At 43.1% G+C, this 12,037-nt stretch overlaps 1 protein-coding gene across 37 annotated transcripts in view; it reads right to left on the reverse strand.

Moving 5' to 3' along the window:
* Nucleotides 1–435: 435 nt before the first annotated feature.
* The window catches only part of TNNT3 (troponin T3, fast skeletal type), a 31,464-nt gene continuing 19,862 nt past the window's right edge, over nt 436–12,037 (reverse strand). For 30 of the 37 annotated variants that reach the window (XM_027651147.1, XM_027651146.1, XM_027651141.1 and 27 more), the window contains 10 exons: nt 10,493–10,511; nt 9,633–9,678; nt 8,725–8,841; nt 8,310–8,387; nt 7,942–8,055; nt 7,637–7,746; nt 6,374–6,464; nt 5,639–5,679; nt 3,325–3,365; nt 436–829 (listed from right to left, as the gene is read on the reverse strand). In XM_027651147.1, coding sequence (XP_027506948.1) covers nt 570–829; nt 3,325–3,365; nt 5,639–5,679; nt 6,374–6,464; nt 7,637–7,746; nt 7,942–8,055; nt 8,310–8,387; nt 8,725–8,841; nt 9,633–9,678; nt 10,493–10,511 — 917 coding nt within the window. In that variant the 3' untranslated portion in view covers nt 436–569. The remainder of the gene's footprint in view (nt 830–3,324; nt 3,366–5,638; nt 5,680–6,373; nt 6,465–7,636; nt 7,747–7,941; nt 8,056–8,309; nt 8,388–8,724; nt 8,842–9,632; nt 9,679–10,492; nt 10,512–12,037) is intronic. The other 7 variants (XM_027651151.1, XM_027651154.1, XM_027651152.1 and 4 more) reach the window with 2 other exon arrangements.

Raw genomic sequence — 12,037 nt, forward strand, 5'->3', positions numbered from 1 at the left:
CTTTAATATTGTATGCAGGTTAATGGCCCAAATAAATATTCTATTATAATATTCTAATGTGTCATACTCTATTTTGCACTGTGATTCATCTGCACCTATGGAAAGGTATGTGCTGAAAACTATCACTTCTAGACATTTTGCCCTTTATTCCCAGTTCTCTGATTCACTTCATCATTCAAACTTTCAAGTCAATTTCAACAACATTTGGCACCCAGATCAAGAGCTTCCCCAGAAGAGTCGGTTTTTGGTATCTGCCTGTATGATGACTGTAAAACAGGCCCCTAGTCCTGGGTCTTTGTTGAAGATACTGAGTCTCATTCTCAGTTGCAGAGCCAGAACAAATGATATTAAATAAGGATTTGGACCAACTCCAAAATCCTTGCAAAATGGGATGGTGGTAGATAAAATATGAAACACCACTCCAGAGGGCTGTCATTGGAGTAGGTACTGGTTGTGCTTTATTTACAAAATCCAGAGATTTGTACACAGCAATCTACAGGAGAGCATAGAGCTGGTATCAGGAGGATAAAGGGACATGTTCAGCAGGAATTGAAAATGCCAGCAAGGAGTCATCTCAGTTCCACAGGGAACCTGCTTCCCCTTGAGGAAGCCACCAGACCCCTCCAGGAAGAAAGAGAAGAAAAGCAGCAGCAATAGCCAATCCAGGCTGATGCAATTTTTGTTATCATTGAGGCATGAAAACACAAGTGATCGGTGAAGGAAGAAAGAGGAGACCAGCAGGGTTTCAGCACACCACTAAAGGCCATCCTGCCTGGTTCTTTACTTCCAGCGCCCGCCAACCTTGCCCTTGGCTCCTGCCTTCTTGCTGCTAAAATACAAAAAGAAAGAAAAACATGTCAGTATGATGGAAGTGGTGGGGCTCTGTGGCCACTCTGCATTTCTGACTATTAGATTAGGTTTGAGCTGCTTTCACTTCTAACATGTTGGGCACACCCGTCATAGACCACATCCTAAGAAAAATATTGTAAATACTGTGGAAAGAGATTCCCCCTGGGGGTCTAAGTGAAAGACCGGGATGTGCATGCCTGAAAGAGGTGGACCCTTCCAGATTTCTTGCATTATCAGGGCAGAAATCCAGGTGGTCTCCAAACTAAATGACAGGCCTGTCCAACCACAGACTTGATGTTTTCTGAATGCAAATCTGCTATGATCTCGATTTTAGGATTTAGAGCTCTTTTTGGAAAAATTTCCTCAGTATCAAAGAGCTCTGATCAAATTCCCCAGATGCTCTAATCATCTAGTAGTAGAGGCAAAAAGCTGAGCACTAATTTAAATACAACTAAGAACTGCTCTGCTTTAGCAAAGGCAGAGTGGCTTCTCACTTATATCATGAAAGCAAGAGCCTCCAAAGAAACCCATCCAGCTTTTTAGGCCTCCTCTCAAATCAGTATCCCCGTCTTGCTCATGGTGTGTGGGAGCAGTCCAGCTAAACTCCCTACTCAAAGCACCTGAGGCAAACCCTCTCCAAGAGTATCTTCTTGCACACAGAAGGGCAATCCTACATGCAAGCCACTCACCTTCTGATTGAGAAGCAGACGTGCCTGGAGTCAGCTTGGGGCTAGGTGTGAAGTTAGTTGAGTTAGATTCCGCACTAGTTCCCATTAGCAGCACCATGGTTTATGGGGCTTGGCACACCCCCAAACCTTTTCATCTTACACACACACTGATGAGGCTGCCTCTTGAACCAAAGCACATGCAAACTGGGGGCAGCTCTTTGACACAGAAGAGCATGGGGTTGGGGGCCAAGCACAAGGTGGTAGGGCCCTGCTATCAACAGGGAGGCCTTCTTCAGAACCACTGGTTCCTCCAGGAGCAGAGAAACATGGGGATGTCACATCTGGGGAGATTTTTGTTGTGCTGCCCCATGGATTGGTTCAAGAGCACCAGCCATATTTATGGAAGGATGTAGCACAGTGACAGAGACATACACTTGTGTGTACTTTACCTTTTGACCAAGATAGGCTTGGTCTAGTTGAAAAAATTTACCTTTAATGTGAGAGAGAGTATGCTTTTTCTGCTTATGTTAAATTAATCTCAATGTTCCTTTTGCCGGCCTTTCTGAAGGTTCAAAACCCAGTTTAGTAACTGCATAACTCCTCAAACAAAGGCAGAGTCCTTTTATCTCCACAAGCACCTGTGATGTTTGATGTTATGCCTAACCTTTAGACTGTGCTTAAGGAGCCTTAACAACGTCTGAAGCAAAAGACTCACTTAATCCTTGTATTACACGTTAGCAGGCACTGCTTTGGAATGATGGTGTCTAGTCTGGATAGAAATTTAAGCACACAGAAATCTCATGAGCTGTGGACTTCTCAGTGCAACCTTTTCAGATGATGTCCTGAGAGAGTATCATGTCCTTTGGGGGAGCAGGCATGCAGTAGCCTGTTGTGGGTGGTGTGGTAGTGCCTCTCAAGAGCAGCAATGTCCAGCCAAACCAGGGCATCCTTCTGCAGCTGCACATTCTGCTGAGGTTTATCAGCCTACAGCTCTGTACAGAAAATACCACGTGAAGGTCAAGCGTTACGTTTGGCATCTACAGACAACCAAGCCCCCAGTGTTCCATTTATCTGTTAAAACAGGGTGCCCTGGGGAAGTGGGAAAGTAGTGTCTGGTCACTCCTATCATTCAAAGATGTCACCAAAGACCACTGCTTCATTCCTGGGATGACTTTGCTAAAATACAGAAGTACAGAGAAGATCAAATCCCACCAATGGAGAGCTCTCCTCTTTTGCTTCCCTGCAGTTACTTCTCTGTGGCTGTCAGTTTTCTATGTCCTAGGCCCCAGGCTTTGTCTACACCTGGTCTCTCGTAAGTTCATTAAAAATACCTAGAATAAAGATATAAGGCTCAAAAAAATCTAATGAAATAGTCTTGTAGGGAAGGAAAGTGGGAGAGAGATGATGAGTGAAAAGAACTCACTACAGTAATCCTATGATGTTAGTCTTGTTACACACCATTCCTTGTAATCTTAGCAACCACTTGTTTACCCTTTGTAAACAAGGGTTGTATTCCCTCAAGTATTCAAAGCACCTCAGTCAGGTGTTTGAAAAACCCAAAAATAAGCAGATGACAATTTTGAAATCAGGGTGTGAAGAAAAATGTTTTTTTTTTCTTGTTAGGTGTTAAATTCACTTCAGTTTCCCCTTCATTTTCTCAATGTGAGGCAGGATGGAAGTCGCCCTTCCATCTCTAGCCTCATTCCATTGCAACAAGAAAATGTTGGTGTCGAGGCTGAAGTGACTAATTTGAACACTGAGAAGATATCCCCAGTCCAGGAGCTAGGAAGGGGATATAAGTACTTACTGCTTCTGGGCCTGATCGATCCGGTTCCTGAGGGTGACAATCTGCAAACAACATATATGACCAGCATTTTTAGAGATCAAGAAACATTTTTCCCTCAAGGAGAGGGGAGTTTTACCTGCTGAAGTGCTGGAAACAGGTGCCTATAGTAGGAATAAATACTTCCTTTGAAATAAAAGCTCACCCACGGTTGAAGGAGAGAAATGTTTCTTCTTGGCAATAAATCTGCAAGCCAGCTTCACACATCAAGGGAAAGAGGAGCTAGAGTTTTATAACCCTTACTAGAAGAGTTTTACATATTCAAATTAATCTCCTATGAACTCACACGTCAAACTGTGAGTGAACCACAATGAGTTCTGCCCAGCTGGAAATGGATGCCTCCATCATCTGCATGTGGTGACCTCACCTCCTCACTTTTCCCTTAATCCTACACATTAGGAAGTGTGTAAGCTCGAAGAGCTTCCATGGTCTTTGGATGGGGACCTCAAGAATGGAAGATGGGTGTCACATTCTGCTGGAGTATCTTTGCTGGGCTGGCAGAGCAGGAGGCTCAGAGCTTGCAGCAGTCACCACCTTCCCAACCACTCATCTAATAAGAGAAGATGACTTTTAAAGGGGCTGAAGAAGAAAATATTCAAGGAGAGCCTCAGGAACAAGAGAGGAGAGGGTTGAAGTGGGGGCTGTGAAGACCTTCCCAAGCTCTGTTGATGACTGCAAGCCTTCAAAGTGTCTGTCGTACCAGATGAAGCATCTCTTTGTTTAGCCATGAGTAAACTGCATATTTCAACCTGATGCATGGGAAACCAAACACCTACCTTGCACAGGATGAGCACCTTATGGCCTGACTTAGCATCTTAGTCCTGGTTTGTAGGTCTAGACTTGCTACTAAAATCCTGGGACTCTTCCAGCTCAGGTACTGGAAAAGCCCACAAAAAGACTAGGGTGTAATAGAGAGCCCTCTTTTGCCCCTTCACCCTCTCATTTGGAACTGAGTCAGGGTTCTACTTTTTCCTGAATTGGAAAAATGTCTTTGCCAAGATGTACACTTTGCATCTGCTTTTGGTGCAATTTTAAGTTTTGCACTGACTCTGCAGGTCCAAGAACTGGTGACTCAAAATTTGAATATTTAAAGTCACACTTGACATTCCCCGCATGCAAAAGAAGAAAAAGAAAAGTCATACATTCAGGTTGTCCCAACAGCTGGTATTTCCTGGCTCATGTCTTTCCATGGCAAACAGAAAAAAAATAAGAGACTAAAACATTACCAAGAACACAAGGAAGGACAGATCAACAGATCACCTGCTTTTGTACTTACTCGTGGAAGTTTTATTATCTGCCTCAGCAGTTTAAATTGTTTTTTGCAACCAGGTATTTTTCCCGAGTGTGGAGGAGAACCAGTTGTCTTCAGTTTGACTCAAAGACTTAAGACTTACCTTCAGTGATAACCTTGTGATTGTGACTATAACACTCACTCTCCAACGAAGCACCAAAGAGCAACAGACACTAAAAAATGGCTCCATTTCTGTGTGTCCCAGTTCCTTCCTTTGTCTCTCCCTTGCATCCTTGCTTGTGTTTCCCTCATTCTCTTTGCTATTTTCACTTACCTTTCTCCTCAATTTTTTCTTGCTGTCATCTTCCCTTCGTTCTTTCAACTTTCTTCTCCCATCTTAGCTGTGCATTTTCCTTCTGCTTTCCTCATTCTTTGTATTTTTTGTTACTTGCTTTTCATCAGTGGGCATTCCTCTCTTTGTTTATGCAGAGGTTTCATTACCATATCATGAACCCATCCCCTGGCACTGCCTTATTTCCTGTTTTTCCACACCCACTTGACCTGTTATCCTTAAGCTAATCCTCTCCAATACTTTGGAACTGGATAACCACCTGCCACAAGGTAAAGAGTCTTTCTAAACCCTACACTATTCTTTTTTGTGAAGTCCAAGCTATTACACATGTATCCCTAAGCTTTTTTGCGTGTATCCCAGGTGCATCAGGGTGACATCCCCATGCACACAATATCAGAGGTTTGGATAGGGAATTATTTTAGAGGTGCATTGGGTTCCATGCTCACTTCTTCAGCCACGTCCCTGTTGGACTCTTGACTCTTTTCTAAATTACCACTTTATATCTTTTCAAAAAATGGAAAGGGAGAGAAAAAGGAAGTGAATGGAGAGACACCAGATCCAGTTTTCTCTTTGCTCTCTGCACTTGGAGCCAAGTGCCAGTTCCCATCTGGCACCTGGCCTCTGACCATGCGGCAGGCTCATGCATTTGGTAGCCTTTGCTGCTGCTGTTACACAGGCAAGTTCATTGTACTTACAACTTGGAAAGCTCCTGCAGCCTGCAACGCATTGTTAAAATCTAAGAGAGATTGAGATAGTTACATTGGTGTTGCTCACTCCCCATCAGCATGTGTCTGTGTGATTGGAAATTAAAAGGAGAGCGAGACAGAGAGAGATCCGGTAGGATTTCTCAGCCAGTGAAACCTGAAATGGATGAGTGCAGCCCTATCCAGTGACTTTGTAAAGGAAACATGTCCACTTCCTGTTACCATATGACACTTCAGTCAGATGCTCCTGTCTGGAGACAGTTTTCAGTGACCCCAGAGAGCTCAGTCCACAGGTATTCTGTCTGGGATGGAATAAAACTCACAACGTTCAACTTTGAAATCAAGGATGGATGTAAAAATATTACTTTGCAATGGAGATTAATGAATTGAGAGTTACTGAATTTTCAGGCCACAGTTACTTATAGATAAACAAGAATGAATCAAATGTGTTTCAGCAGAGGGCAGGGAGTCTGTTTTCCATTGGGATTCCCTTTCCATGGGGCATTGAAAACCTTGAGAGTGATCTATCCAATTTCAGCCTAAAATGTGAAATCCAGTTCAAGTATGCATATTAGGGGAATGCAGTTCCAAGCATCTTGCTGCTTAAATATTGTAAAAGGGCATTGGAGACCCAAATGATGTCACAACATGGCTTTTGCCAGAGGAGTTACAGAGATTTTTACATTTTGGACCCAGTGCCATTAGCAAAATGGTCTTTCAACTCACCTCATATTTTTTCCTCTTGATCTGCTCTGTAAAGTCATATTTTTCAGTCTCCAGCTGATATAACCAGTCCCATAGCTCCTTGGCCTTGTCCCTGTGTGTTTATGGGAAAAGGAAGATGGGAGAAACATGATATAAGATATTTTCTATGGTTTTCACATCACTAGTAACCAGGCTTTTTACAGTTTATTTAATGCAGTTCACACATCTCTCTGTAAACCCCTTCTGTTCTCTGAAAGCTACTCACCATTTTCAAGGCCACATTTTCCCGCCTTCTCACCTGCAAAGCTTTTAGACTTTCAGTCTTGCATGTGTCACACATTAGCATAATTCCCCCAATTTTCCCCCTAACTCTTATTGAAAGATAAGACTCCAGTGGAATCAGAGAAGAAGGAAGCAGGACTCTGAAGGTCACTCTGATAAGCAGAGCAGCTGCCATTGTGCAATCTTATCTGTGTCAGGGCTGAGGTGAGCCAACTTCATCTTTCAATCATGTGTAAACTCCAACATGTGCAGTCCAGACTATCATCTGATGACTGCTCTGCACAGAATACTCAGATTCCAAACCTCCAGCCTTCATAGAGATCCATATTCATAGAATCATAGAATCGATTGGGTTGGAAAAGACCTCCGAGATCATCGAGTCCAACCCTTGGTCCAAATCCAGTCCATTTACTAGATCATGGCACTCAGTGCCACATCTAATCTGTGTTTAAAAATCTCCAGGGACAGTGAATCCACCACCTCTCTGGGCAGCCCATTCCAATGCCTGATTACTCTCTCTGTAAAGAATTTTCTCCTGATATCCAACTTAAATTTCCCCTGGCGGAGCTTAAGCCCATGCCCCCTTGTCCTATTGCTGAGTGCCTGAGAGAAGAGACCAACCCCCACCTGGCTAGAACTTCCCTTCAGGTAGGGAGTTCCTTAGCAGCTCTAACTCACCCCTGGGAATGCTACAGATACCATTCTGTAGGCTTGTTCAACTAATCTCAAAGCTAGTCCTGTAAATGACCAATCCTAACTAGCAGGAGAGGCTAACTGAGCTATGCCAGGATCATGGCTAGATGGCTATAAATCCATTTCAACACTTCCTTACATCCCCATTTCCCCTCCATTCTCCACGTCAAAGAAGGGCACAACTTCGCCATGTCCTGTGATGAATTTCAGGGAAGACCCCCTCCTCTTCCTGATTTGGTCACTAGAGAAGACTCCAGTAAGACCTAAATTGTGTGGATTACATTCAGTAAGTTAGGATAAGCTTGTTACCTCAGCTTGTCTTCATTAAGGTGGTCAATGTTCAAGGGCTTGCGTCTTTCTGCCAGGATCTTCTTCTTTGTCTCTCTAGCTGTTTGCTTCTTTCCTCTCTTCTGATCAGCCTGTTTTCAGAATATTAATTAACATCAGACTGCAGAAATTATACCTGAATGAAATCATTTCAGCGACACAGCATGTAAGACAAGCTGCTGGGGATCCAAAAGAAGAAAAGTTGGGCTGTTTTCTCAATTCTAATAAAACCTGTTCCCAGTCAACCCCATGATTTAATGTTTTTGTGTTTCTTCCATGATTTTTACCTTAGCCAGATAACTGCTGTAATTTGCACCCATGGAGGACAGAGCCTTCTTCTTCTTCAGATCATCCTCAGCTTTTCTCTTGGCATCTTCTTCCTCTCTCCGTGCCTTTTCCTCCTGTGGAGTGCAACACATAGAGCAGATTACTCTAGGGGATACTTCCAGCTTCCCCAGCAACCAGTGTCACTGCAGGGAATGTGGTCAGAGAAGTATATTGATGAGAACTGGCAACTCCTCTTTCCTGCCCTTGTTTTAAGAGGGTGGTCATTTCATCTTTGGACTGAGACAGGCAGAGCCTGCAGTTTTTTCTGTCTCTAGAGATCTCCTCCAGTTTGATGTTGGGACAAGACAAGAGAAGCAAAGACACTTACCGCAAGCCTTGCCTGACGCTCCTTCTCCTTCTCAGCCCGGATTCTCTGTTGCTCTGCTCTTTCAGCTCTGCGCTTCTCCTGCAAGAAGCAGTGACAGAGGCATTGGATCATCACTGTGGCTTTGTCTGCCTCCACTATTACACACCACTGCCAAGAGCTTAGTTTCATAAAGAGTGAGCCACCTTCGCCCTTGCTAGAACATGCAAAAGGGTCTTGTACAATTCCCAGATATAAAAAAGGAGGCTGAGAGGGGACTGATGTGGGAAAGGGCCATCAAATGGTGACTTGAGCAGTCACTTCTGTATATGGCAGTGCAGCTTTCAGTCAAGGTCTGTCAGTGGACTAATGGATTGAGCTTCTCATCTACAGATGATCTCTCAATCTAGTACAGAGAAATGGCAGTTCAAGGACTCACAATTCTCTCCTTGAGGGCAACAAGCTCTTCCTCTTCCTTTCTCCTGGCTTCAAAGTGGCTGTCAATCAAGGCCTGCAGTTCAATCAGGTCTTTGTTCTGCCTTTTCTTTTGGATGTCCTAGAAGAGCAGGAAAACGCATTAAGCCCATATTGCTCCAGGAATATGCCCTGGACATTCCCAGCACCCTGCATATACACAGAGAAACAAAAGCAGAAAGTGTCTGTAGACAGCCATGGAAAACTATGGGATTATCTTAAAAGGCTGTTGGTGCAATCAGTGACTCATTCCAGGTGACAGTCAGAAGCCCAGAAGGGTAAAGAATCCAAATCTCCCATTCCCCTATACCATATTTTATCCTTGTTTTGCTTACATACCTATCTTTGCATATACTTAGCTTCCTCCTCTTTGCTTTGGAATATGAATCTTACTTAGAAAATATTCCTGCATTTTGGGCAAAGCAAATATTCTGTGGAGGTTTTCAACACCAGAACTTCTTCAATTTTCTATCAACTTTCTAGGAAGGTATTTGGATCTCTCTTTTTTATTGTAATTTTAGCTAGTTTTTCTCAGCAATAGCTGAAGGCCTGCAACTTTCCAACCATTTACAAGAACGGGACAGGGGATCTGAGATCTCCTAAAGCACTTGCTTTTTCCTTCTTATATTGGCTTCAACTATTCAAGGTGAAAAAAAAAAAAAAAAAGAAATACATGATTTTAGCTGAGTCACATTATCAGTGAATGCATCCAGACAGCTTCAGGGAGCAGCCTTTTACTGAAAACAAGTGGCAAAGCAACCATACTTTGGTCCTTGCCTTTATCCTCAGTATCCAGTACAGGAGTTATGTGGGTTTGCACACATGTGTATGAATCAGGTACAGACAAACACCACCAGTCTCAGGAATACTTACATCAAAATCTACTTTCTCACCCTCTGGTATTTTAGGAGCAGTTAGTCTGCAGAGAGTCGAACACAAAACAAAAAGAAAATAAAAGAAAAAGGAAGGATTTTCATCTTAAAGAACAGGCAGCTTTTTAAATAGCATGTCCTGACCTCACCAGACCTGCCCTCAGAAATAATGCTGATAAGGAGGAGTGTTGGTGGAGATACAGAGGGGTGAAACAGCAAATCAATGGCAAACTACTCCAGGATAATACTAAGGAGCACTGTCCTTCCTGGAAGGCCATGCAGGTCAGGTGCTACCCCTAAAAACCCTTTACACTTCCAAAGCCTATGGTCATTCCCTACCTCATGGAAAGATGTTGGTTTGTGAGGCCATCTGCACAGTGCTACACACTCCGTTCTGGGCAGCAGGTAGAGTGGGAAGGGAGGGTGCTGGGGCCCAGAGCCTGAAGGTCTATAGGAAGCTTTAGTTAAGCTTAACTCAGCCCAGCCCAACATTTGCCACCCTTCCTACTGTCAGCAGTCCTGGAGGGACAGGTAGTTTCCCAGCCGTGGCCTCTCAGAGAGGATTTACTCTTGAGCTGCCTGTGTTTTGGGGTACTGTGAGAACACTGTATCTCAGACAGTTCACAAGCTGTCTGATTTTACAAGGAACTGGTCTTAAGATGCAGACCAGTAACTGCTGCTAAGGCATCCTCTAAAAGAATCAGACATCCTGGAAAGGCATGCAGGAAGAGATGGATGTTGCATGAGGGAGAGTTGGATAAAGGCTTCAAGTGGCCATTTGCCTAATAGACAATCTAAGAGCTTCTGCTAGACCAGAAAAATGATCCCAGGGTTCTGAAACTCCCTGCCTCTTATACTTACTTTATTCTGGGCTTCTCCTCTGTATTTGGAAGGATGGAGCAAAACAGGAAGGGAAAAAGAGGGAGAAAGTTAAAACAACAGAGATCACGCCAGCTGCTAAAGTAAAAGGAGGGAAGGGAAATACGATCTTAGGGGAAACATCCCAGAGAAACTGGTTAAATCTCAAGCACTTCCAAAAGAAATACACACACTCACACACCCCTTTTGCTAGGAGTGAATCTGTTTTTACCCTTGAAACAGAATTTGGCAGAAAAGAATCAAGAGACTGTATAAAAGTCCCAAACAGAGCATCTGGAAAGCAATGGTTTTGTGTAAATGCAAAATTATTTTCCTCAAACCATCCTAACCAAAGCTCTAAGGAGGATAGCTGGGCTGGAGGATGAAAAAAATGTTGCCTTTTTCAATCAGCATTTCTTTAGCTAAAGGCAACCTGAATTCACAGTCATCTCAATGATAACTAGGCTTTACCAGTTTAGTTCAAATCCCTCACATGGAGGCCAGAACGGAAAAATCTTTATGACACACATTTTCTCCAGGTTCATTGGCTCCTCAAACCCAGCTTGGAAAGGCCATCCTCTCTTAGCAAGCATCCTCTCCTGCTGAGGTACATGCAAAATTCCCATGGGCATCAATGGGAATGATCTTTTCATCTCCAGGAGAGGCATAATGCCCTGATAGGCAGGCTAACCCGTCACAGAGACTGTCACCTTGGGTCCTCTGGCTGTCAGAATTGTTTCCTTGCAACAAGTGACCTTTCCCTGGCTCTCAGAAATGTGCTGGTCTTATGAGTTACTTGCTTAATATTTGTGCTTGTGATCAACTCCCATCCCTGCTCTGCTTTTTAAACTTTAGTTATTAACTCCAGCATAATGCCAGCAAGTTCAGCACTGTTATTCTCACAAACAGAAGTAAATTAAACCTATGTGTTTTTTCTGGCTCGTTCTCTCAGAGACCCAGGTTGACTTTCATAACCACACACTATATTTGAACTTTCAGGGATGCTGATGGATTCTGCAGTACAAGACCCTCCCTGTGTTGGCTCAGTGGGAGGAACTGAGGAAAAAGAGCTCACAGCCTATTGAATCTGGTTTTAAAAGAAAAACTAACCAGATTGGTAAAGTAAAAGTAAAAACAGCCTCCTCAGGAGTGGGTACATGAGGCCTGTTATCAATATCATACTACAAAAAGATATTACATTGTTTCAAATGCTTATTTGCATTTTGAGACTGATGGAGGAAATTTGGAATAGCAAATGGAACAGAGTAGAATAAAATAAAATGAAACATCAGTATGTCCTGCACAGGGCCAGAAGTCAGACTCAGTGATTCTAGTGAATCCCTTTCAACTCAGTATATTCTATGATTCTGTGATTTTAAGAGGAAAAGATAGCAAAAATCTTACACTGGAAAATATTTAGTGGAGGAAATCAGTTGTAAGATTGTTGGATAATAAAAATTTGAGAGAGTGGTTGGAAATGGATTATTGAGATAATTAAAGGAAAATACATGAGAGATGCGTAAAAGAGATCAGAAACCAACCTTTCCT

This window comes from Corapipo altera, unplaced genomic scaffold (assembly GCF_003945725.1).
Source record: "Corapipo altera isolate COAL_440 unplaced genomic scaffold, ASM394572v1 78, whole genome shotgun sequence".
NCBI classification, from domain to species: domain Eukaryota; kingdom Metazoa; phylum Chordata; class Aves; order Passeriformes; family Pipridae; genus Corapipo; species Corapipo altera.